The sequence below is a fragment of the Dermacentor silvarum genome, chromosome 4 (assembly GCF_013339745.2).
Source record: "Dermacentor silvarum isolate Dsil-2018 chromosome 4, BIME_Dsil_1.4, whole genome shotgun sequence".
Taxonomy (NCBI): Eukaryota; Metazoa; Arthropoda; class Arachnida; order Ixodida; family Ixodidae; genus Dermacentor; species Dermacentor silvarum.
This window is the reverse complement of record NC_051157.2, coordinates 3,474,803-3,502,280: the sequence shown is the minus strand read 5'-3', so window position 1 is coordinate 3,502,280 and position 27,478 is coordinate 3,474,803. Positions and strand designations below refer to the sequence as shown.

Genomic DNA, 27,478 nt, shown 5'->3' with positions numbered 1-27,478 from the left:
GCTTTGTCCGGACCAGCGTTAGGCCTCAACCGAAGGCGTGATTGCTAGCTAGGTTGGGCGTGTGCTTTCTTGAGTGCGAGTTAACGCTGCGCCAGTGTCGCCGAACTCGTGTAGTCGCTGAGATTTGCAGCAAGTTTGCTCCTAAGAGTACGCCCGAAGCGAGTGAGTGCAGCAGCCGACGCGGTGGTCGATTTTCCCTGTACATATGTAAATAGCCTCCTTTCTGTATCTTTGGCTCTGGGAACCGGGCGCCGAAACCGCTGGCTAGGACGTCAGCGGGACACAGTCCCAGGAGTCTGCTCGAAAGCTGCGTGTTGAGCAGCGAGCGGGGACTGCTTAGCTAGGCCTGCATCTCCTCGCGGCGGCTCATCGGAACCCTTTATGGGTCTTTTGTGGCATTGGTATCCGTCATGGACGCGATTAGGCCTAAGGCTCTGCGGAGCTGCCGGTCGCATGTTCGAAGACGACCATGCCGTGACATTTAGCGGGTGCAACCGGATTCGCTAGTTCTACTATACTCGCCCGAGCGGAGAAACTTCGTTCGAAATAGAAAGCTTATTTTGTTCAGATGGACCCAATATTTTGTGGGCGGAATAACCGAAATCTCGGAGGACCAGAGAGCGCTTTGTTCATACGAGCATCGCCCTTTTTCGCGCTGTATCGGACCGGAAAAATTCGGTCGAAGCGAATAACTTCATTCAAACGAACTGGATTTTTTTTTTTTCTCGTTGCCGCATAAAGGTATGCGGTAGACGGGTGGTTCAGCATCGTGTCAGACGGCTGACGCTGCGGCGGCCTCTACTGCCTTAATTCTAAGAGGTTGTGGAGTGCATTTGAGCGACTTTGCAGAACGAGTGAAGCGGCCTCGACTTGCTATTGCTGCCATGGTCCACGTCCCTGCCTGCTGTCTCGGCCCCTCCCTGTTCGCGGCCCGATGCAGCAGCACATGGCAGCCACAATGAGGGAGGCTCACCATCATACACTCCCACGACTATGCATCGGTGCAAGGTTCATCGATCCGGCGCGCGCACCGCTTCGAGACAGTCCTGACCCGCTGTTCCCGGGAGGACATTGCGGCGCGCATCTTGAGGGCAAGCCATCTTCAGCCCCCGTCATCGTCAACCACTGTGACGGCTGCCACATGTGGGCGGCCCACACACAGGACAGTGCTGTCTATCAACGTGGATTCGGACATTTCCTGCCGGAGTTTATGATCGCATCTGCCCGGATACTTTGTCAATGCCGTCGTTCCAGCGATTTCTCCGCCGTAGGGCAATATTTAAGGGTGGAGGGATGTGGGAATCCTCGGGTCCCATAACCGCCGCAAGGGCAGCGAACGTCGCGTCAAGCGCATGCGTGCCAGGGAGAGTTGGGAGAGGGGAAACTTTCCTTCCGCGGGCGGCGCGCGGGAATCGCAAGCGCTATCAGCGCCACCGGGTGGGTCACGTGAGATCCCGCTGATATCGCCCGGGTCTCTTTGGTCTCCAGCAAGCGGCGATGGCGGAAGTCTCCGCCACCACTCCCGTATTCCCGCACGTGGTTAGTCAACCGCGTTCTTGCCGCGATCGCCGCGGCCGCCCGTATTCCCCAGTTGGTAAGTCGGAAGCCCTTCTTTACCTAGTGTATTATTCTCTTCGAGGGAACCCTCAGCGATGTCAACTATAGCTAGCTGGCCTGCTCGAAGTGTTAGTTGCAGTCGTAATAAATGCTGTCCGAGTGTACACGTGGTTGTCGTCTTTTGTTTCCTCGAGCTTGTACCGGACCGCGGTTGATGCGCAGGCATGCGCCAACCGCGGGGCTCGGGTGTGTCGAGGCAGAGGGCCGTGGGCAATCCCCACCATATCCCGACAACCCGCAGAGCTCGTCTACGGGGAACCACTCCGTCTCCCAGGCGAATTTCTTGCTGCATTACAATTCAACACCGCCACATCAGATCCCACCAATTTCGTCGCTTGGCTCCGACACACCATCGCCACCCTCCACCCGTCACCTGCAATGCATCACTGCAAGCCTACGCTTTTCGTTTCTAAGGATCTGGCAACATGCACACACGCTTTCCTCCGTGACGACACAGTCTGCAGGCCTTTCCAGCCGCCTTAAAGCGGATCCTACTAGGTTGTCCATCCCGACGACAAAAATTTCCCCCTGCACGCGAACAGGAAGGACGTCTGCGTTTCTATTGACTGGCTGAATCCAGCATACATTACTCCTGGCTATCCAGGGCACCCAAGCGCATTCTCAGGTGTCCATCCACAACCCCCAACATCACAGCCTGCTCCAGTCACTACACGTTATGACGTCGGGTATGCATCACAAATTTTTACAAGCCCTGAGGGTTTCCGCTCAGCGAGGGGGGGTGATGCGGCGATGCGCTCTCCGCAACATTTCTGCGCAGCCTCCGCCTTGTCATCATCCATCTATGGCTGCGTGCTTCACTACGAGGCTGATAAGAAACACCGCCTACCGCTGGTGACAGGGAAGCTACAAAAACAGGCTGCGTGGCTTGAAAAAGACACTTGCTAACGGGACGCGCGATGCGCCAGTAGGATCACCTGCTGCTGCTGCTAAGGCAATAAACCGCCATCTTTTTTCTATGTTTGGATTCGTTCTTCAGCCGACGCAACACCCCACAGTGGCTATGATATGTTTCAGCTACTGGCTTTGCTTCTGGTACTTGCAAAACACAAAATCATGGACTTCGAGATCTGGCTCTTGAGGCTGTTGCGTTGAGAGAGCCGTTGGAAGGAATGCGATTTGTACCTTACCTATACGAATTACCACTGACAAAAGTAGCCAGAAAGAAGCCAAGTCACCAACTATAATTTTTGGTCACCAACAGCCTCAAAGGTAGCCAATTTGGTGAGAAGTCACCACACCTGGCAACCCTGCCTGGCACAACCCACGCATTGGATTAGCTTGGTCTTTGAATGGCAGAAGATGCGAAGGCAATCTGCACATAGGGGTGGTAGTAACTGCCGCCTGGCGAGGGCGATAAGTTCTCTCGGTTGTGGCCTCCAAGATCACGCAGTGCTCCGAGATGGCGCGGCGCGGAGCCAGGTAATCTCGAAGACCAGGCCTTGGCGCATTTTTGGAGCAGTTTCACTCATTTGTAGCACGGATGTAGCATCCTTAACGAAATGTAGCAGCTTGGAGCAATTGTAGCAGCTTTCCCATCACTGCGCTGTCTGAGCATTGCTGCAACAATTGAGTAAATACTGCCACATAAATAGCAGCAGTATGTGCAGACATTTTTCCTACCTCTTCAATATACCTTCTTGGACACTTTATAAATCCTACTGGTCAAATTTCAAGGTTGAATTATTGCCATAGTGCGTTATACTAGTGCCGATTTTGGATGTTGGCTCCCACTTGTTGTCACTTCTAGATGCCACAAACTGGCAGGGCTGTGCAATGCAATCATTGCCATTTTTATCGCCACTTGTCTACAAGTTGCTAATGTTTTATTGATTTCATAATATGTACAGTTCGTAATATGTCATAGGACTATGCTCGCTGTGTTCTTTCAGTTCATTACTGCAAACTGGTACTTCAATATTTTAGTCTGAGTGGACAGCTAACACGGAGCCTCCTCTGGTTGTTTGCATGAATATTTCATTCATGCATTGAGGGAGGTTGTCTACCATTTGAGATTATGCATTTGCAAACATGCAAAGGTTAGTCTTATTGCCTTGTCTCAGAACATACCTTTATTTCGTGTCACATGAGACTGCTTCAAAGTGGCAGGAAGATGAACACTGCATTATTTTCCTGCTGTACAGCCTGTGTCGTACCCCAGTTACACAGGAATTTTCGATCACGAAAGAGTGCAATCGGGATCACATTTCTCAATCACAATCAGCTGATTTGCACAAGCTACGGGAGGGAGACAACTGTAATTTAGAAATTCAATTGCAATTAAAAGTGCCCCGTTTGGCCAAGGTACTAAATTTGTGTAGTTGGAGTCGATGCAGCCGAGCTTCTAGACTGTCTCTAGAAAAAATTTTTATTCTATACAGGAAGGTGGGCCCTTCTGTGTAAATACAAATAACTTTCTGCCAAATGTGTGCAAACAAATAAGAAAGAAAAAGAAAATACACCCCTGATATTTCCTAGGTAAACTTGACTGTGCCGCGAAATGCATTTTGTGAAAAGGGGACAGAAGAGAGGAGACAGTGAAGCGCCAACTGTCCCCTTTTCACAAAATGCATTTCGCGCCACAGTCAAGTTTACCTAGGAAATATCAGCACCAACTTGCCCAAGAAGTTCTTTTGGAATATTTCCCTGATATACTGAACCACATTTAGACCCAACTGCAATAATCCAGATCAAGCACCTGGAAAGTACACATCCAAAGTAAATAATGGGACAGTTTCAGCAGTACATACAGTAGTGCTTAAGTCTGAACGTAGTGGGGTCTCAAGCGTGCTTTTGAAACAAAGGAATGACAACATAGTAGTCGAAACTACCAAAGGGGCATTTATTGCACTTTCTATACACTAAGCCACCTAGCCGAATTACAACAAATGGGACATGCCAAATGAGAGGTGGGTTATTTTGAAGGGATACGGACACAAAAGTTGGCGGGTGGTTTTTTTGTGCCAGAACATAAGTTGAACTGTTGAAAATGACGAATACAACAAGCTGCTCTGAAAAAAAAAAAAAAAAAAAGAACGAGAAAATCTTCTTTTTGCGATTTTCTGTTGCACTTTGCCTCCAAGCGGCCGCCGGCAGAAGCTGAAATTTGACGTCATAACACCCACCCGCGTGCGCGCGGCCAAGGTCGGCCACATCCGTCGCAGTGTGTCCGGGGGTGTCGGTCCCTTGCAGCGTTTGTTTAACCCCTTTCGGCGATCTTCGCACGTGGTCCGTCCAAAACATTATCCCCGTCGGCGCTCCACACAGGTGGTGCGTCTTACATGCACCTTCCCGCGGTCGTTGCTCAGTATTGACGCGTTGGACGCGGCGGAAGGAAATGCCCAGACATTACTGTTATAACAGCATCGTTGGTCGTGACACACCGTCGCACATGTTCCCCAGAGACGAGAAGGCGCATAAACTTTGGATACCTGCCTGTCAGCCATCATGACCAGCCTGGAGACCTCTAAAAATGACTTCATTTGCGCGGACCACTTCGTCGATGATGATTATGTGACCAGCCCGGCTGTGCTGAAAAGGCTCGGCATGCCGCTCAAAAGGCAACGCCTAAAGCCTGATGCTGTGCCATCGGTCTTCTCACGAAAATGCAAGGCAGAAATGATCAGCGGCGCGTTTGACAAGAGGAGGCGAAAAGATGTCGGTACTGTTTTCGTTCACTTGCAGCCTTCTTGAGCAGTGTGAGGGCGAGGCTGGGGAGAGATGCCCGAGGCTGGGCACGAAGGCAGTAATGTCTTTAAAAATGTTGGCAAAGCATAGTAAATCAATACAAGGCTAGCGAGCGCGACTCACGAGATCAGACACACACACAGCTCTGCTTCTCCACAGGCTAAAAGCAGGAAAAACTGGGGAGAACGCCAGATAGGTGCTGCCATCTGTCGGGTGGCTGGCAAAGTGGACGTGAGAGTCTCGGAGGTACTGATACCTCACAGCAGTTGCTCACGCCGACGGCATAAACTACTATTCAGTCATCCACGTAGTGTTGAAGTACCCCACAGCTGCTTCACCTGCGTGCGCACTTGAAAAAGCAAGTTTACAGAGGAAATTACAAATAATTCTTGCACAAGTGTCTGGTGCAGAGCGAAATCTTCGCGCTACAGTTCACAAAAACCTGACCGGCACTTCCACGGCCGCCTGCTCTTCTTCGTCGCTTGACACGGAAGGCTCGTAACCGTAAACGGTAATATTTCTTGCCAAGTTGGAATGGTTCTCATTTTCAGACGTGTACTCATCGCTGGTAAAGGCACCAGAACTCGAATCCATGCTCGCAATGGCAGTGTTGGTGCGCTTTGAATGACCGCGGCCGGCCGGCTGGCTATCCGACGAGGGTGTCGTGACGTCACGCCTTCCAACTCCCGCGGGTCGGGCGGCGAGGCGCGCGCTCACAAAAAAGTCAAAAATAAAGTCATCACCTCAAAAATGAGCTAAGTGGCTACTTCTTTTCAGTGTAATCACACACTGAGGATTCATTTTCAGCATTTTCGTTAAATTTTCAGATTTTGTGTCCGTATCCCTCTAAGGCCAATCTGCGCGAGAGATGAAAGCACAGACCATGCATTACGTGACCCAATCACTGCTCCGTGCATAGCCATTGTTGGCGGTGTGCGCGTCTGCCACAGTCGGCGCCGACGGTGAAGAGGCACCTTTTAATTGTCAGGTTCAGCGTGATTTGCCACCTGTCATTTATTCTTAATCGGGAAGGTCACGACAAGTCTCGCGCAAAGTCGAGTGGTGTGTCATCCATGTCGCCCAGACAGCCAGTCAGCCACCACTGTGTACACATGGCACGCATGCACGCTAGTGTTGTTTGCTTACAATTCGCTTCCATATCTGCTCTCGGTGCTCGTCACTTTGCTAACTTGTAACTTGGATGCCTTTCTCCCATTGGCTATTCCCCAGTTGCTCCAATTTTTTTTGTTTTTTTTATTTTCTGACTTTCGGTCACAGTTTTTCTTTTTCTTTTGTTTTCGTACTGCGTTCGCTTTTAGGCTCTTCTGGAGCTGCCCTCGTGTGACACAAGCAGTGGAAATTGCTTGACACAAGCAGTGGACAGTAAAACATTGTTTTACAGAGTCTTGCGAGCAAGATAACATCCCGTGATAAACGTTGAGTGTATCTCTTGTGAAGCCACGCTAGATGCAAAAAGAAAATGCATATTTTGTGAGCTTTTCCAATTTTATTTTGTTTGGTCCCTAAGACATGGTCCACCAAACTTTTTCTATGAATGTCAGGTGGCAGAGGGGGGGGGGCCATGACTCGGGATATTACGGTAGTCACATGACACTTTTGCACCCACCATATAAATCCAAAGCGAATCTTTGTGACGGATTGCTTGAAGTTGTAAAAAGTTCACCGACGATTAGGGTACTCCCTAATGCGAAATCTGAGTGAAGCTCCACATGTGTTTTCATTTCGCGATATATTGGCTGGCATGGACAATTTGTCGCGTCAGCATGTTGTAAATGAAGCGAAGTGTGGTGTGACTGCCTCGCTAATCAGGAGATCATGAGAGGCAGTGCGTGGGTGACGCGTGGGCACGGTTCACAGCAGCCGCCGCTGACAGACCTTCCAGACAATGCGCGCTACTCTGGAGTCATCTCGTCCACCTCCTGGTTGTGCTGCACCCTCCCCTCCGCTTTGCTCCTCGCGTCTTTCATCCCCCTCATTACGGCTTTCATCTTTCGCTGAGCTCGTTGACACGGTTACGCCGCCGCCACCGCTCCCACTGGCCGCAGGAACAGGCGCTTAAAAGCTATGCTCTAACAGAGACTGAAGCGTCTTAACGAACGAGGCCACCGTGTGTGTTGGTGTGTTGCAAGAATTGCAGCCTTGAGAAACTTTGTTACCGTTGTGGGAATCCTCGGGTCCCATAGCCGCCGCACGGGCAGCGAACGTCGCGTCAAGCGCATGCGTGCCAGGGAGAGGTGGGAGAGGGGAAACTTTCCTTCCGCGGGCGGCGCGCGGGAATCGCAAGCGCTATCAGCGCCACCGGGTGGGTCACGTGAGATCCCGCTGATATCGCCCGGGTCTCTTTGGTCTCCAGCAAGCGGCGACGGCGGAAGTCTCCGCCGCCCAGTGATGCTACTGCAGACTTCTGATTTGGAGCAATTTTTGGAGCATCAGAAATTTCATTTTGGAGCACTTTGGAGCAGGCAATTTGGCATTTGGGAGCAGCTTGGAGCAGCTGATTTTTCACATCCTGAAGTATTTAAAAAAAAAACGAGTGTACATGCGACACACACACACACACACAAATTGATATCGTGTCATATATTGCTAGTTTTCCCAGATGTCATTCCGTATATCCATAAACAGAAATGATGGACACATTGGCGGCATGCAGTTATTATAATCAAATGTCATGCTGCGCTTCAAACAAGCGACAGTAGAACCCCGCTGTTACGTTCCCGGGCGCTGCGTCTTCCCGGCTGTTAAGCTCCCATACTACCCAATGCATTGGTAGCACCGCTGTTGCGTCGCAAATGTGGAACCGTTCCCGCATCATGTGGCCTCTGGGCTGCTGTGCCTTTGTTCTGCGTTTTTCAAGTTTGTACGGCATTCTTTACTGCTGCTCTACAAAGAGCATGGTGCCTGGGTTTCAAACCAAGTGAGGTGCAGAACTATGTGGGCATAAATATACAGTAGTTCTAGCGTTGTACCTGCAGACTGCCTCATTGATAGCAGTCTCTAGTGCAGTCAGTGAGGCATTGTTTTTTTTTTTTTGTAGAATCGACCATGTTACTGAATGAAGGCTCTCAGCAGCCTTCTGAATCATCTTCCATTGACATGGAGGTTAGGAGAGTCACTGATAGATAGGCAGCAATGCAGCTGCTAGGTGCTTTCCAGCCTGTACTTTTGTATGATGCCTCACTTCTGCAGCCAGGTGTCTGTGTCAGCCCAAGTGGTCTAGTGAGCAGAGCTCATGATGAGGTTCTCTTTATGAAGGGGTGGTAGATAGGTATTGTTACGAGATATCGTGGCATTACGATAACAGAGTCGGCACACGATGTGCTAAGTCGGGGGTACGAGGTGCCGACGCGCGAAATGCCTCGTCGCGGGTCCAAATAATAGACGCTCTGTAATCGCGCAGTCGGAGGGGCCGACGCGCGAAATGCCTAGCCGCGGGTCCGAGGAATAAACGCTCAAGGTGTCGACACTCGATGAGCGATGTGCCGACGCGCGAAATGCCTAGCCGTGGGCTCGAGGAGTCGACGCTCGAGGTGCCGACGCGCGAAGTGTCTAGCCGCGGGTCCGACGAGTCGACACTCGATGAGTGATGTGCCGACGTGCGAAATGCCTAGCCGCGGGCTTGAGGAGGCGACGCTCGATTAGCTTAGTCGCGCCTTCCGAGGTGCCGACGTGCGAAATGCCTAGCCGCGGGCTCGAGGAGTTGACGCTCGCAGGGCCGACGCGCTAAGTGCCTAGCCGCGGGTCCATAGGAGTCGAGACTCGTTGAGCGATGTGCCGACGCGCGAAATGCGTAGCCGCGGGCTCGAGGAGTCGACGCTCGAGGTGATTAGTCGCGCAGTCGGAGGCGCCGATGCACGAAATGCTTAGGCAAGGATCCGAGAAGCCCGCGCGCGATGTGCTTGAGCGCCGAGTCGGAGACGCCTACGCGCGAAAGGCTTAGCCGCGTGACCGAGGATTCCGTGCCCGAAGCGAGGTCGCGAATCCGCGTCACCGATGCTCCGAATGCTTAGCCGCGGGTCTGAGACGTCTACAAAAAAAGCGGGATCGGCCACGCTACTGCGATGTCCACGTAGCGCCCGCTCTAATACTAGTCGAGATTACGGAAACCGCCCAGAGCTCGCGAAGAGACCGCAACAAGCGGTGCAGACGACGCCATCGCGAAGCGAGCACCGGACCAATGGCGAACCGCGCTGGAGTCTCGTGGCGGGCGCGGGCAATCGGTGGCTCCGGCACGACCTTCAATCATTTGCTTTTTGTGTGCTTGTTTCTGTATGGAGGAGATAGCTGAAGCGGCAAATTTGAAGACGGAGAAATGCGCTTTCCAACGAGTCCAAGATGGCGGCGCTCGGCTGCGCCGTTCCGGAGATATCGTGGCTTGAAAAACGCCGTTTTTTCGCGATTTCTGCGAAATGTTTCGGCACCTTGGCTGATACAACAATTTTTTTAGAGCACTTCTACTTGGTTTTCAGCGATGATATTTCGGAATCAGATAAAATAAGAGTTGCAGAAATTGAAAATGATTTTCAAAAAATCGATTTTTTAGCCATTTTTCGCGATGCGAAAGCCGCGTCCCCCCTTAATCGGGACGCACGCGCTAGTGCTGTTTAGTCTCCTGTTCGCAACTAAGGCTAGCCCTATCATCGCGTTGCACGTTTTAATTCCCCGTTGGTGCAATTGTCGGCGATAGACGCCGCCAAATCCGAGACTGTTTGGCGCAGTTAGGCGCAATTTTCGTCGATTGTATCAGGATGGCGCAGTAAATCCCATTTGGCGCACTTTGGCGCAGTTGGCGCAGGAGTGGAATCACTGCCGCCGCCGCTCCCGTATTCCCGCACGTGGTTAGTCAACCGCGTTCTTGCCGCGGCAAACGCCGCGGCCCCCCCCGTATTCCCCAGTTGGTAAGTCGGAAGCCCTTCTTTACCTAGTGTATTATTCTCTTCGAGGGAACCCTCAGCGATGTCAACTATAGCTGGCCTGCTCGAAGTGTTAGTTGCAGTCGTAATAAATGCTTTCCGAGTGTACACGTGGTTGTCGTCTATTGTTTCCTCGAGCTTGTACCGGACTGCGGTTGCTGCGCAGGCATGCGCCAACCGCGGGGCTAGATGTGTCGAGGCAGAGGGCCGTTGGCATCCCCCCATATCCCGACACCATCCCGTACACTCACTTTAATTTGCAAGGTGGTTTGTACGCTCGTACGCTTCGAATAGATCCGCATCGATTTGGCACCGAACCGCAAGTCGCTGACACTAGACGAAGCAGCACCAATTAGGCATAATGCCTCAGGCTGTGTGGCTGTGACGAAAATTCGCCACTGGCAGATGTGGTAACGGGCCGCCAATCATTGCAGAATCCTTGCCACTATAATATGTTTGTACAGCAAGCTCATCAGTGATCGGTCCTGAGATCCCGCGTATGATGTAGATTGATTGAAGCAACGTTAAGTTCGTCGCCACCTATCTAATATGATCTACATGCCTTTGCACATACTTTCGCTCTTTATAAAATACATGCTGCTTTTGTTGCCATTCCCTCTGTCGGCGTTGCATTATTGTTTTGATCCTGCCGACTTGGAAAAACCTTGCACAACAAAGCTGGCCCCGCCCAATGCGGCGCCGTGCAATCATTCCCTTTTCGGGCCGACATTTGGGAGCACATGCGGTAAGCAGAATTACTTGCAGAGACAAATTCTGCAACTGCGTCAGCCGGGGCGGCCTGACCGCGGCGTGCTCACTCAGAACAACGTGTCAGCGCGTCATCGAGCATGAGAGGATCTGCGACGTCATTCGCGTAGCCAGGGGAGGAGAGCTTGGGGGGTTGAACCCCCCCCGAAATTTTTTGACGAACTCACCCCCCTTCCCCATGGAGCAAAAAGTTTGAGGAGGTGGACTCCAAAAGAGCGACATGGATGAAAGGGTAAGCTTGAATGTGAAAGCAAGGCGAGGGCTAGAGGTGATACATAGGGGGGGAGGTTGTCATAAGGGCGATCTCCTCTCCCATGCACAGACAAACTGGCGAAATAAATAACTAAAGTGTGTCACAATTTTTTACACTTACGTTGCAGTGCCCGGGATATACCCATTACGAAAAGCATCATTTGGCTATTTTCATTTATTTTATTTATAAAATACTGCTGACAAGACGTCCAAGCAGAGTAAGCAGAATACACAAGATTATTTACAGAAAAGAACTGGATGAAACAAGTTTATAACGTGCTTTTCAAACAATTTTTTTAGTCATAAGGTAGACGACTAAGAAAATTTATACTTGGTTATGATACAACTCTAACTAATACACAAAATAACAATATTAATTATGCAAATGGTATACAGGTCACGGGCACTGGCGAAATACTTCAGTTAGGTTATTCTAATCAGCTATTGTTTGTGGAAAAAAAGAGTACCGAGAAGTGTCAGTCCTTGTGAAAACTGGTGTTAGAGAATGAGAGAAGTGGTGTCGAGTGGGTCTGCTTATCAAGGGGGATAAGTATGTTGCAATGTCTAAGGCTAGCTTATGATTAAATAAGTTTAAAAGAAACTCTAGTCGACATTTCTTTCTTCGAATTTGTAATAGTTCAATGCCGTTTGCAGCTAGTAATGCAGTGGGGGAGTCAGTAGTCATAAATTTACTGTAAATACAGTCAAACCTTGGTATAATGAACACAGATATAACAAATTATTGGATATAACAAAGTAAATACAAATTTTCTTGCTAAGATCAGTGTGTTGCAAATATATATGCTTATAACGAATCGAGGTTGCCAGAGGAGATAAGGGCGGCAGAATCTGCATACGCTACAGTCATGGACGAAGTCCAGATAATCGAATGTAGAGCTGGCGGCTGTCCGTAATATCGGTCGTCTTTACACATTAAGTCTACAGGGCTATTGGCGGTGCCCCGAAGCTGTCCAAATTACTGAGCATGTCCGGATTATCGGTGTCCAATTTAGCGGTCGGCTACTGTACCTGGAGACCTTACCCAAATTTTTATAGGTTCAATGTAGAAAAACAATGTGTACCCAAATCTAATGCACAGCCAATGTTATTAGAAGAAAAATATAACACGCTTCCTGCAGCATTAACCTTCACTGGGGGGCGGGGGAGTGTCCCCCAACTACACTTTAACCTTATAATTGTGACTGCCTTATAATAAAATAAATACAGTAAATGGATGCACTGTCCAGGGATAGCACAGATACATAAGTGCAGCAAAACCACTCTGCTCACCGAGTCAGCATGTTTGCTGCTTATGGCTACAGGATATGAACTGCCAGAAGAAATTATTGTAGAAAACATTGTTTTATGGTAAACTACAAAATGACAGGGTTTGTGCAAGAGAGTAGTTACTTACGGTGGTGGTAAAATGTCATCCTGCGGGCTTAGGGCTGGCTCCGAGGGCTCACTAGTGGGAGTTGGTGCTCCACTATTGGTCACGCTAGCCGTTGTCTGCGAGAAGACGCTGTCAAGCGAGAGCTCCCTGCATACAGAGACAGTCAATCCAAACTTGAGTTAACTAGACATACTTGCTTTGTTGTGAGGCTCTTTTGCATCTGAGCATGCAAGTGCACAACGGCCTGCATGCGTTGCTTGCATCATGACACCCGTGGAACAAGCCAGAGCACACCATATTTCATTGCACAATTTCGTTATTCACACATTTCAGTAACAACTTTTGAGCTACGTCTATCTAAAAAAAAAGACATTTCAACACATTCGTTGGCTCTCTTCTCAGACCTTCACAATAAATGGTTTTTCCACCAAGACGCATGCAAATGCAACACTGAGTGAGACCTTGCAACAAGTGCATAATATTTGACATCTATGGCAACAGAAGCGACCCCTTTAGTGGCAGCGTCTGTCTCAGAGGAGCTTAGGAGAAAGTGGCTTTGTTTTGACACATGAGTGGAGTATTTGTGCTGTTTATCTCAGTTTTAGGAGGCTCAACTTGAATAGCACTCTGTTCAACAAAACAACCTTTAGGCGTGTGAGGATGGTTATTAGTAGGAGTGTGTGAATTCTGAATACAGTAGACTTCTGTTAATTGAATCTTTTTATTCATTTGATCCCAAAAGAAGGCCCTGGCCGGCACCCATGCATTTCTATGGGCCCAAACTTTTGTTATTTTGATTCTCAAATTGGCCTTCACCAGATAATTTGAATTTGACTAGTTGGAATGCATGTACCTGACCCATATGGTGACCCCAATAGCGACCGCTTTAGTGGCAACGTCTGTCTCAGAGGAGCTTAGGAGACAGTTAATGCCTTTAACACATGTCATCTCCTGCCAAAAACACCTATTTTTGGCTTGCCCTAGGAAGATTTTTAAACAAAAATGGTAGCTCACATGTCTGATTACGTTATTTACCCGATGTTAACATGTGTCATTCTTTAATCGATAGGGCCAAATATCCCCCTGGGCAACGTAATCAAATACGAAACCAAAACCAGGTTTGCAGCGTTTGTTTTCTCTACCGCATAACAGAACTGTACTGCGGCAAAGCTGACTTCAGGAAACTGGCCGCCATTCTGCAACACATGTTAGAACCTTTCACATTTTTCTTGCAAAATAGCAGGTATGCATTAGGTTCCTACTTCGTTTTGGGGTTTTATGTCACTTCTATGTTGGTTTTCCACTATAGACATTGCGACGAGGTTTATTGTCGTCGATAACGTTGCAAAAACGCTAGGTACAGGTAGGCACTGCAAGGGCTGTTCGTAGCACGGGGTTCTCTCGCGATCACGGCACGGTCCTTCGTATTCCTCTTCAGTTGGCACATACACAGGGGCGCCTCTCCTTCATTACAATGCCCTGTGAGCGAAGCATAGCCATCCTGGCAACTCAGGGTGCAGAGAAGATGAGTGGGTCGTAATATGGTCGTAACTGTGAGCGGCTCAACGATGTAGTTGATCGGTGAAGTGGTATCGATAATACGGTACGGATCGTGATGACGCGTTAGGAGTTTGGAAGAGAGGCCAGGAATGTGGGCTGGGATCCAAAGCCAAACAAGCGAACCGGGAGCAAAGCTGGGTGGTGGTTGATGAGTATGGTGATGTCGTGTCTTTTGACATTCTTGAGTCTCGCTAGTGAGGGAACGTGCCAGCTGACGGCAATTTTCAGCATACTTGGTGACTTCGGAAAGCGGAGTGTACTCTGCGGCGTCAGGTTGGTACGGCAGTATGGTGTCCAAAGGGCATGAAGGCTCACGGCCATACACAAGGAAAAAGGAGGAAAAGCCAGTAGTCGCTTGTGTCGCGGTGTTGTATGCAAAAGTGACAAAGGGGAGTACGGTGTCTCAGTTGGAGTGGTCGGATGAAATATACATCCGCAGCATGTCGCCAAGTCTGCGATTGAACCGTTCGGTCAGGCCGTTGGTTTGGGAATGGTATGCGGTCGATTTTCGGTGAATGATCCTGCACTCAGTGAGCAGGGCTTTGACACCCTCCGACAAGAAGACACGGCCCCTCTCACTCAGTAGTTCTCGGGGAGCACCGTGGCGAAGAACAAAATTGCGAAGGATGAAAAACCCAACTTCATGGGCGGTTGCTGTTGGCAGAGCTGCAGTCTCAGCGTAGCGAGTAAGATGATCTACGCCGATAATAATCCACCGATTTCCACACCCGCTGCATGGAAGCGGGCCGTAGAGGTCGATGCCGACGCGGTCGAACGGACGAGCCGGGCATGGTAGCGGCTGCAACGGTCCTGTTAAACGGTGTGTAGGTGTCCTGCCCTGTTGGCAAGTAGTACAAGCCTGAATGTACTTTTGCACAAAGTTGTACATGCCTCGCCAATAATAGCGCTGACGCAACCTTGTGTAAGTTTTGAGGACGTCGGCATGAGCGCTTAGGGGATCAGCGTGAAAAGACGCGCAGATGTCAGAGCGCATATGATGAGGTATAGCAAGGAGCCATTTCCGACTGTCGGGCATATAGTTGCGGCGATGTAGAATATTGTCTCACACGGAAAAGTGGGTTGCTTGGCGATGCAGTGCTCGTGCCGATGGGACATCAGACGGAGCAGCAAGGTAGTCAAGTAACATTTCAAGTGTTGGGTCCTTGCGCTGCTCTGTGAGCATGTCGATGATGGTCAGCGGTGACAGAGTAGACGAGGAGTCTGACAAGGACGCTGAGTCAGGCGTCAGTGGGGAGCGGGAGAGCGCATCAGCGTCGGAGTGCTTGCGACCAGAGCGGTAAATGACGTGGATGTCGTACTCTTGCGAGCAATACACCCAACATCCTAAGCGTCCCAACGGGTCGTTCAAGGAAGAAAGCCAACAAAGGGCATGGTGGTCAGTAACTATGGCAAAAGAATGGCCATAAAGGTATGGGCGAAACTTGCTTAGTGCCCAGATAATCGCTAGGCACTCCTTTTCTGTCAGTGAGTAATTTAATTCTGCTTTCTTTAGAGTACGGCTCCCATAAGCGACGATGCATTCATCATAGCCAGCTTTCTGTTGCGCTAAGACCCCACCCAGGCCAACTGCGCTGGCGTCAGTGTGAACTTCCATAGGACCAGCAGGGTTGTAGTGGCAAAGAATCGGTGGTGAGGTCAACAAGTGGCGCAACTGCCGAAATGCTGCATCACATTCAGGTGACCACGCTGCTATGCCGTTACTGGCAGAAAGTAAACTTGTCAAGGGCGCCATGATGGATGCGAAGTTGTGTACGAAGCGACGAAAATAGAAACATAAGCCAATAAAACTTCTGAGGGTTTTGATAGACGTGGGCGTTAGGAAGTCTGCAACGGCGCGGAGGATGCCATCTTTCGAGACGACGTGACCCAAGATGGTTAACTTGCTCACAGCAAAATGGCACTTTTTGAGACTGAGCTGTAGGCCGGCAGAGGCGAGCCAGGTCAGAATGTCATGCAGGCGAGCGAGGTGTGTCGGAAAATTGGTTGAAAAGACGACAATGTCGTTGAGGTAACATAGACATGTCTTCCATTTGTGGCCGCGAAGGATCGTATCGATCATACGCTCAAAAGTAGCAGGCGCGTTGCACAACCCGAAGGGCATGATATTAAACTCGTAGCGGCCATCGGGTGTAACGAATGGGGTTTTTGGACGGTCAGGTTCGGCCATTGAAACTTGCCAGTACCCGAAGCGCAGATCCAAGGAAGTGAAATATTCTGCACCTCGCAAGCAGTCGAGAGCGTCATCGATTCGAGGCAGTGGATAAACGTCTTTTCTTGTTATCTTGTTTAGGCATCTGTAGTCGATACAAAAGCGAATGGAGCCATCTTTTTTTCTTACCAATACGACAGGTGAAGACCAAGGACTTTGAGAAGGATGGATGACTTTACGTTTGAGCATGTCGTCCACTTGCTCTGTGATGACTCGGCGCTCTTTGGCCAGACACGATACGGGTGCTGTCGCAAGGGGAGTGGGAACCGGTGTCGATGGTGTAAGAAACACCGGTGGCACGGCCCAATGACGTCTGATGGCAGTCGAAAGAAGAAAGAAGCTTGTGAAGGAGAGCGAGAAGTTGGCGGCGATGAGATGGGGAAAGAACAGGGTGGATGGCGTTGTCAAAACCCACTGAAGACAATGGGTCTGAGACAGAAGCGATGGCGTCAACGTAACAACGGTGGGAGTCAGTAGGAACATCAAGATCGTCAACGTAGTCGACCGCCTGAAAGTATCCAAGGGTCTCTCCACGCAGTAGGCTGATCGGGTACTGGTAGTAGTTGGTCACCAGCATCACAGTTGACCCAGATGTTATAGTGAGCACAGCAAATGGAAGAACGATGCCCTTGCGCTGAGCAAACACATCAGGCGGTGTGAACACTACAGTGGCGTCAGAGTCGGCAGCAGACAACAGGACAACAGCCATCAATGACTCAGAGGGTATGTCTGTGTCGGCATCAACAATGAGTTTATCAGCAACGTGAGGAGAGCCGGTCAGCAGTGATTCAGATAGTGGTAAAAGCGACACTTCTGCACGTGAACAGTCAATGACAGCATGATGACGTGACAGGAAATCCCAACCAAGGATGAGGTCGTGAGAGCACAATGGTAGCATGAAATACTCAATTATGTACAGAACTTCATTGATGACTACACGGGCCGTGCATACAGCTGAAAGGTGAATTCGCTGCGTGCTGGCAGTGGCGAGCACCAGGCCAGAGGAAGCTGTAGTCACTTTTTGGAGTTTGCGACAAAGGTTCTCGTGAATGACGGAGATGGCCGCTCTGGTATTGACTATAACTGCGGGTACTTCCTCTACAAAAACGGTAATAACATTTGGCGGCGAAGATGGAGGTCTTGAGAATGTCGATGCATTTGCAGTTCTTGCCTCAGGAACTGCACCAGTCAGTTTCCCTCTTCAGTGGGAGCTCGACGACGCATGGGCGAAATTGAACGCCGACGAGGGGAAGGGGAACGACGAGTTTCTGATCGACGACCAGTGTCAAGACGTCTCGGTGAAAATGGAGACGCGCCGGCGTATTGTGGTGCAAAGGTGGGCGTTTCAAAGGTGGTATGCGTTGTTGGGGCACGGCGGCGACAGAAGCACGCCACATGGCCAGCAATGCCGCAGGCGAAGCAGATAGGCCGGTTGTCTTGAGTGCGCCACGTTGCGGTTGGACGAAAAAACTACGGTGACGGTCGGGCAACTGGAAATGAAGCCGGATGCATTGGCGATGAAAAGGAAGCTGTCGGCGGAGGTGGCCGTGCAACCACGGCTGCGTAACTGAGCGGCAGCGACGTAGGGTGATTGGTAAAGTCGGTATAGGACAGCGGCACACTCATAGGATTGAGTGGGGGGTTTGTAGGAGCTGCAGGAAGCGCTTCAGATATCTGAGTCTGCATTGCTTGCTGTAGCGTTTGAGTCAAAGCTGCCGTAGGTGCTTCGCTGTGAGGCAGCAGCGCTGCCTGGCCACCTCTTCATGAATAAAATCTTTGATATGCTGTGATAGGGTCGAGTTGGGCAGAAGGTCGGTAGAAACCACGATGCTCAAGATGGAATCGGCGTGCTGAATGTTCTGGCGGGCGATGGAACTTGGCCGGCACAGCTCGTCAAAGCTCTGGCATAGGTCACTAAGGATGGATACGCTTGTGGGGCTTTTTGCCAGCAGCATCTGGAATGCATCGTCCTCGATGCCCTTGAGGATATGCTTGATCTTGTCATCCTCTGACATGATGGGATTTACCCGCTTGCACAAATCGAGAACATCCTCGATGTAGCTGGTGAATGTCTCTCCAGGCTGCTGTGCGCGGTGGCGCAGACGCTGTTCAGCGCGTAGCTTACGCACAGCGGGGCGATCAAACATTTCGGCAAAGATGGTCTTAAATGCTGACCAGCTTGAAAAGTCTGATTCGTGGTTGAAGAACCACAGTTTGGCTACGTCGGCGAGATAGAAGGACACGTGGGACAGCTTAGACTGGTCGTTCCATTTGTTATGGGCACTTACACGTTCGTACGATGAGAGCCAGTCTTCCACGTCGTGTTCAGCAGTCCCTCTCAAAATGGGTGGGTCGCGATGAAGAGGGACACCGGCGCAGACGACAGTGGCAGCCGGTGGTGCAGGCAACGAAGTGGCTGGATCAGGCATAGTGCAGGGCGATCGTGTTGGTGTTGGCAGGGTTCGAGTGGGGAACTCCAGGACGAGGCGAAGGATCTCAGCAACCTCCACCAAATGAGATGAGGTTTATTGTCAATAATGTTGCAAGAATGCTAGGTATAGGTAGGCACTGTAAGGGCTATTCGTTGCACGGGGTTCCCTCACGATCACCGCACGGTCCTTCGTCCTCCTCTTCAGTCGGCACATACAGCAGGGGCGCCTCTGCTTCATTACAACATATAGAAAGCAGGTGGGCTTGATTCAGGGACGGGTCAGAATTGAGCAAGTAATGCCAAATCAACCAGTGGTGCGTTTGGCATTTTTTTCTGCATCTTGTTAAATTTGACCTGCCGGATAAACCAATCAATTTCGAATTACCAAAAGTCGACCGTAATTGATTTAAAATTGAATCAAGAAAACAAAGCCAAATATGGAATTGAATACTGTCACGGAGCCAAGGACGATACAGGGTTCTTTCGGTAAACAAGGTTTATTGGAGCGAACTTGTGCTCCGCAGAAACTCAAAGAAGATACAAGCGGCGAAGGAGCAGCCAACAGAGCAACGTGCACAGGCGGTCGGCGGGTTTCTTCTGCTGGCCGCCGTCACAAGCGGACGCGTCTCTCTCCCACTCTCCGCTGCGTTCCAGTGACCGAGACGCCGCCAGCGTTCGGTGGGAAACGAGTCAGCGTTCTGCGAGAAACGAGTCAGCGTCTCGCCCCGCAGCGTACCAGACGCTGGCAACAAAACACACAATAAAACATTCCAGAAGGCATGGTTCGCGGCATTAACCCCCCCTTAAAAGGGCATCGGCCCGATGCTAAAACAGTAGTCCAAACAATGAAGAGTCCGTCATCTGGCGTAGTAAGGCTTGAGGCGAACCATGTGGATGACTTCGGGCCGTGTGCATCGTCGTGATGTACCGGAGTCACCGTCAGGGACGACCTCGTAGACGAGTTGGCCAACACGTCGTTGAATTCTGTAAGGCCCGAAATACGGTCGCAGGAGCTTCGCACTGAGTCCGCGTCGTCGAATTGGAGTCCAAACCCACACAAGATCACCTGGGTGATAATCGGTGTCTCGACGTCGGAGGTTGCAGCGTCCGGCATCCACGAGGTGCTGGTCCGTTGTATGCACTCGAGCAAGCTTGCGGGCCGCACGCGAACGTTGGTCTGGCGCCATCTTCGGTGATTATCCGGTGCTTTGCAATGGGCGTCTGACGTAGCTTCGAAGTCGACGAAAAGCAGTCACTGTAGCGGCATAGCAAAGCCCTTAGCTTTTCTTGTTTTTCTTGCGGTAGCGCCAGGTTCACGTCGAAGACGTGAGCAGATTTGGAGGCGTCGTCCGATTCGCGCTGAAAGTCGGCGACGGCAATCACGTCACTTGCTTCCTGAATTTCTTCGAGGAGCGCAATAGAAGTGCCCTTGTTTAGGTGCTGATATTCCCCGGTGAAATTCGTCATCAGAACGTGGGATTTACCGTGCCTCAAGTGCACGATACTTCTTGCGACGGAGACACCACGCTCCAGAAGCAAGCTCTAGTTGTTCTCCACGATAGCGTCGGTGTCAGGAGCAGCGTCTGGAGAGTAGATGGCGATCATCAGGCTTGCACGGGGAGGCAGGGTGACGTGGTCATCGGCAATCCTTAAAGAAGTGTGTTGTTTGGCACTTGGTTTTGATGGCACGGCGCGATCGGCGGAGAAACTGATCGACTTCGCTTGCAAATGAATAATAGCACAGTTTTTGGTCAAAAAGTAAATGCCTAGGATTACGTCGCGGGAGCAGTTGGGCAGTATGACGAACACAACAGGGTATGTGGTGCCGTTTATGGTGATGCGCGACGTACAGGTTCCACTAGGTGTGACGAGATGGCCTCCTGCTGTGCGTATGTGCGGACCGTCCCAAGTTGTCGTAACTTTTTTCAGTTTAGACGCGAATGGTCCGCTCATCACTGAATAGTCGGCTCCCGTGTCGATTAGTGCGACTACGTCAAGACCGTCGATGGATAGCTGTATGTCAAAAGTAGTCGTTTTCGAGTTTCGTGTGCGTCGGGGCGTCGTATCGCGGCTGGTTCGTGTTGATGGTTGGTGGCTATGCGTCGTCGTTGTCGTCTTGTTAATTGTGGAATTGGTTTCGTCAGGTATGCGCTGCGCCGTGTGGCTGTCGTCGTCTTGGGGGGTCATGTCAGGGTTAGATTGGAGCGTCGGGCTCTGGGCGTGTCGTGAATCTTGGTCTTTGGTGCGCCGGTGCGTCGTGGGAGGGTTTTCGCTTTTTTGCCATGGTGCAACTTCACCTCCCGAAGCTGCTGCTTTTAGTTTCCCCTTTGTGGGCTGAGGGACCTTCCACGTGCGAAGTCAGCGTTGGTGTGGCGGCTCGTTGATCCACATGGATGGGGTGACGGCGAACGGTTGAAGCGCACTGGTCCACGGCTGGTCTGAGACAGGTACTCGTCGATCTCGGTCGATCGTTCACTGGGCAAAGGGCGCGGTGCGTCGATGGAGAAACCTTGCAGGCCGAGTTGTTTGTAGGGACAGCGACGGTATATGTGCCCAGCTTCGCCGCAGTGGTAACACAGCGGACGGCGGTCGGGGGTTCGCCACACGTCGGTCTTCCTTGGCATTGGGCGTTGCACCGTAGGTGGGCAGGTGGGCGACGAAGAACGGTAGTACGATGGCTCCTGACGGCGAGGTACGGGCGGGCGAGGGGGGCGAACAGCAGCAGTGTAGGCCATAGCTTGCGGCTCACAGGGTGGTTCCGGTAGCGTAAGTGTAGGAGTCCCCAGTGCCTGTGGCACAGTTTCGCGGATCACGTCGTGCAGTGAAGCGACTTGGGGTTGCGGCACCAGTGGGAAAAGTTTCCGCAGCTCCTCCTTTACTATTGCGCGGATGGTCTCTTGTAGCGTATTCATCGGAATCCGCGTCCCGTCAACGTACTTCGCATTGGCCGTACCAATAGGAGGGCGGTTATACTGGTTAGCACGCACTTAGAGGGCCTTCTCAATTGTGCTGGCCTCGGACACGAATTCGGCGACAATTATGGGCGAATTACGGACAAGCCCTGAAAACAGTTGTTCCTTCACGCTACGCATTAAGAAGCGTAACTTCTTTTCTTCCGCCATTGCAGTGTCAGCTCGCCTGAAGAGCCTTTTCATCTCTTCGACAAACACAACACTTTCATTAGGGTGTTGCATGCGCATCTCAGCAGGACCTCGGCCCGCTCCTTCCGCACAACCGTGGTGAAGGTCGTTAAAAGTTGTGTCCTAAATTCCTGCCAGGACTCTAGGGAGCTCTGATGATTTTCGAACCAGGTCTGAGCGGAGTCTTCAAGGTAGAAGAACACTTGCCTCAGTGCCTCCTCGTCATCCCAGCGATTAAACAGCCTGACCCGTTCGACTTGCTCCAACCAATCTTTGGGATCCTCCGAGGGTGACCCATGAAATGTTGTCGGCTCCCTGGGTTGCTGAAGAATTACGGGAGGATTGGTAGCACTGGTCATGGTGGCAGCGTTGTTCATAGTGGCGGCTACGATGTCTTCTTGCTTCTCCTTCTCCGGAAGCAGTCCAAATTTCGGCTGAAGACCTTGCTGTCGGCGGCTGGAACGAGTTGGGCTCGCCTGGCAACTTGCCGGGGGTTTAGGGTTCATGTACCCAGCACCTCCACCAGATGTCATGGAGCCAAGGACGATACAGGGTTCTTTCGGTAAACAAGGTTTATTGGAGCGAACTTGTGCTCCGCAGAAACTCAAAGAAGATACAAGCGGCGAAGGAGCAGCCAACAGAGCAACGTGCACAGGCGGTCGGCGGGTTTCTTCTGCTGGCCGCCGTCACAAGCGGATGCGTCCCTCTCCCACTCTCCGCTGCGTTCCAGTGACTGAAACGCCGCCAGTGTTTGCTGAGAAATGAGTCAGCGTTCGCTGAGCAATGAGTCAGCGTCTCGCCCCGCAGCGTACCAGACGCTGGCAACAAAACACAATAAAACACTCCAGAAGGCATGGTTCGCGGCAATATCGAATAAAAGAGACTAACATTTTAATGTTTACAAATTTTTTGCAAGAAAACACGGTGGTACACATGCTTCTGAGTATCCTAGCATTGCATAACAAGAATTTAGAAAGCTATCAGTAAGTGGGTACATAGAAATCAAGATATGCAGTACGGTTTACCTTTATAAAAGGGAACAGCAAATTAGTACGCCAGCACTTGTTGCAGCTCAGTTCAAGTACATGAAGGTCTGTCAGTCAGTCAAGAACTTTATTCAGGTCCTGAGGAGTTTTAAGCCGTTGGAGATTCCACGCGGAGAGCTCCTCTGGCAGAAACCGTAGGCGACGCCCAAGTCGGGACAGGAACGTGATGACGCTCCGCCAGTTCTTGGGCCCTCTGGACAGCCTTGAGTTGAAGTTTGAGGTCCGGACTTTTGAGGGCTTCTTTGCATTCAGGCTCACTGGAGAGAGGGCCCTTTGGTAACGCGGTACATTGCCATAGCATGTGCGAGAGTGAGCCATACAGTTCATCTGGGCAATTTGCCGGGATGTCTGAGTTGTAGTGACTTAGTAGGCCTTGTGACAGATACGAGTCCATTTGTAGCATTCTAAACGCAGCCGCTTGCGCATGTTCGAGTTTGGCATGCAGGAGCGGGTATTTCATTCTGCCTTTTCCATAGTGTGAGGTGATTTCATGGTAAGTGAGTAGTGGGTCATTAAACTGAATGTCCAGCCCCTCGGAGCCCGTGGGACCGTCGCGGCGGGCAAGTTCTCGCGCACGGTCGTGGGCCGTTTCATTGAGGTTAGGTTTTTGGGGGTGAATGTCTTTCCCCGTGTGAGCAGGGAACCAGGAGAGGCATCGTTTGCTCTCTTTTTAGCTCGCAAGTAGAATATGCGCTACTTCTTTAGATGAAGTGAAGGAAAAGAAGAAGGTGACACGAACTAAAGGAAGACGAAGCCTCTGGCCGTTGCCTGAACGCCATATACATCAGTTGTAAATATACATTATTTTACACTCGTGGGCCAGCTTTCTTCCTACAACATTTTGGTGGAAGGTGCGGGGTACAATCACGGAACTTTGCAGCGGATGCCATCTACCTGCCGCCACAATGGCAAATCAACCGACACAAGCGACAACGCCTCAGCAGTCCGTGCCAACGGTCATCTTCACTCATCCACAGGACCCGGGGACATTTTGTGGCACGGACAATGCCGACGTTGAGGAGCTAGCTTACGATGTACGAGTGAGTGTGCGACAACAGGTGGGATCCAACAATGATGCTGGCGAAAGTGATATTTTATCTGAGAGGAACTGCGAAGCAATGGTACATGATACACATGAAGCTGACTTAACGAGCTGGGATGTCTGCAAAGAAAAAATGCGAGACCTGTTTGGCAGACCTGTCAGTCATCAGTTGGCACCAAAAAAAGAACTTGCATGCCACGCTCAGACATCTGCAGAATCTTATGTTGTGTAGATACAGGATGTGCTGGCCCTCTGCCGCAAGGCTGATAACAACATGACCGAGGCAGACAAGATTGGTCACATACTGTGGAAATTGAGGGATGCGCCGGCGCCATTGCACAGGCTTCACTTGTTCTGCCATGGCTACGGCTCCAGTTCGTTCCGACTGTCGGGAAAGCATGCCCGCTATCTCGTTTATACAAGCCGACGTCTGGGAGGAAATAGCAAGTTTGGGCATTCCATATCTCTGCTCGGTCCGCCATATGAACACCTACCAGATTTCTCCGGCCCCTTGCTCCCAGACGCAAAGCTTTGCGTCTGGGAGCGAGGGTTGGGAGCGAGGAGTCAGCTGGGTTGCCACTTCGCCGCAACCCAGCTGACTGGCGCACAGCAGATGATAGACCCATCTGTTTTAACTGCTGCCCCTGTAACACATTGCCCGTCATTGCCCGTCATTGCCGCAACTGCTGGTCATCGACTCCTCGGTAGTCGTCTCCGAGTCCCTACCGCCAAGTGCCAGACAATCGCACTTTCTCGCACTACACGCCGACTAGGAACATCAACGCCGACAGTGCTCCACCGAAATCCAGCTGCTCCCTGTCCCCACAAGGTCATAGGTCCTGTTCACCTATCGTTCACCGCTCTTCGTCTCAGTCTGCAACCGGTCGCTTCACTTCGGGAAACTAGGCAGTGCAGCTCCCAGAGGTGAAGCTGCAACTCCAACCTGGCCCACAAATACTCTGTTGACGCTGCCTACATGTGGAAACCTACTGGACATTGAAGTTGGTGGTGTTCCTGCTACATCTCTCGTTGACACAGGAGCCGTACCGTGCACTGTGCGAGTCGCTGATGGGAGTACTTCACCTGTTCTTGGAATGTGCACGGCATGTGTGACCATTGGGGGCCATTATACCGATGTTTTATTTATCGTCCTTGAGCACTGTTCGCACGACCTAATTCTCGGCCTCGACTTCCTTTCGAAACACTATGCCCAAATTGACTGCGCCGCAGGTGTTGTACAGTTGGATCTGTCGCTTCCTACCAACGCAACAACTTGTGCTTCACACCACTTATGTTCTACAGAGTTTGCAAGGCTGTCTCCTCAGGCGGCTACAAATGTCCTATTGACGCCCTGTCCTCCCGTACCTGATGACGAGTACATCCCGTCGCCGCTTACTGACGTGGTTTTATCACGCAATATTGCCCAACCCGAGCACCTCAATCTGGATCCTCGAAAACTGCGCTAGCGTGCCCATCTTCAATTTTGAATTTTCGACGCATGTGCTGCCACGGTATCGCCATAGTGCCTATCACTCCTTTGGAAGAATTTGAGCTTCTTTCTTTGACCTCTGAATCCTGCCTCAGTACCAATGGACCTTTGTCACCCACTCCTTAGTGCTCGACGCCTGCGGAAGATGTTTGTAAGACGATTGCCCCTGACCTTCCTTCCGAGCAAACAACAGCTCTTTGTCACCTCCTGTCATCTTATCGAGATATCTTTGATTTGGACAACCATCCACTTGGCCAGGCATCTGTTGTCACGCATCGCATCAACACCGGTGACACCAGCCCCATCCATAGGTGGCCATATCGTGTCTCCACAACACAAAGGGCAATCATAGAGAAAGAGGTCGACAAGATGATGGACAAGGACATCACTGAACCTTCCAGTAGCCCGTGGGCAACACCGGTTCTCTTAATAAAGAAAAAAGACAACTCGTGGCGCTTCTGCGTTGACTACCGTCACCTCAACAGGATAACAAAGAAGGATGTTTATCCCATGCCTCGCATCGATGACGCTCTTGATTGCCTTCATGGATCCCAATATTTTTCATCAATTGACCTCTGCTCCGGCTATTGGCAGATTAGCGTCGATGAGATGTACCGCGAGAAAACTGCCTTCGTCACACCGGACGGTCTGTACCAACTTAAAGCCATGCCCTTTAGCTTATGCAATGCGCCAGCTACATTCGAGCGCATGATGGACTCTCTCCTGCGTGGCTTGAAGTTGTCTACATGCCTCTGATACCTCGACAATGTGATTGTGCTTTTGCCGGACTTTGAGAGCCACCTGCGGCGCCTCACGACCATACTCTCCGTGTTTCGCAGGGCTGGCCTTCAGCTAAACTCTTGGAAGAGCCATTTCGGTCGCCGTGAAATTAACATGCTCGGCCATCTCGTAAACGCCGCCGGAATCCAACCTGATCTACAGAAAGTTCACACCGTACGAAATTTTCCTGTACCTTGTTCAACAAACAATGTCCGCAGTTTTCTGGGCTTATGCTCTTATTCCCGCGTTCTGTGAAAAAATTTGCCGACATCGCCCGCTCTCTCACTGACCTTCTTAAAAAAGATGTCTCTTTCTCTTGGGGACCACTGCAGGAGAAAGCCTTCTCTACCCTGTGCGGCTTACCACTTCCCCGATTCTGTCCCACTTTGACCCTTCTGCGCCCACTGAAGTACGAACTGACACGAGTGGTCATGGCATCGGTGCTGTCCTCGCTCAGTGTCAACAGGGCCAAGACCGTGTCATCGCTTACGCCAACCGCCTTCTTTCCAGGCCCGAGCGACATTACTCCATTAATGAGAGGGAATGTCTTGCGCTCGTATCGGAGGTTACGAAATTTCGACCGTACCTTTTCGGTCGGAGCTTCTGCATCGTAACCAATCATCACACCCTCTGCTGGCTCTCCTCTTTGAAGGACTCAACTGGACGACTTGCACGTTGGGCATTGCGTCTACAAGAATATACATTTTCTATTAATTATGTATAAGTCAGGGCACCTGCATAAAGACTCTCACTGCCTGTCCCGCAATCCCGTGGATCAACCGGATGATACCGATGCAGACTTGGACATCAGTATTCTGTCCCTCTCCGGCTATCTCCACATTGGCGACGAGCAACACCAAGACCCTCTTCTTCGAACACTTATGGAACGCCTAAGCTCCTTGCCCAATGACCCGTCGCTCCGGATGTTCACCTTGCGCGATGTAACTTTATACCATCGTAGCTTTCGTCCTGATGGCCCGGAGCTCCTCCTAGAAGTTCCAAAGCACCTTCGACTGGCCATGCTCCAGCAACTTCATGACGCTCTTACTGCTGGCCATCTGGGCATCACACGTACTTACGACCATCTGCGG

At 51.0% G+C, this 27,478-nt stretch overlaps 1 protein-coding gene across 1 annotated transcript in view; it reads right to left on the bottom strand.

The window, feature by feature from the left end:
- LOC119448019 (transmembrane protein KIAA1109 homolog) overlaps positions 1–27,478 on the bottom strand; it is a 431,927-nt gene that overhangs the window by 166,128 nt on the left and 238,321 nt on the right. The window contains exon 19 of the mRNA XM_049665124.1: positions 12,691–12,816. Within this exon, the coding sequence (XP_049521081.1) occupies positions 12,691–12,816 (126 nt within the window). The remainder of the gene's footprint in view (positions 1–12,690; positions 12,817–27,478) is intronic.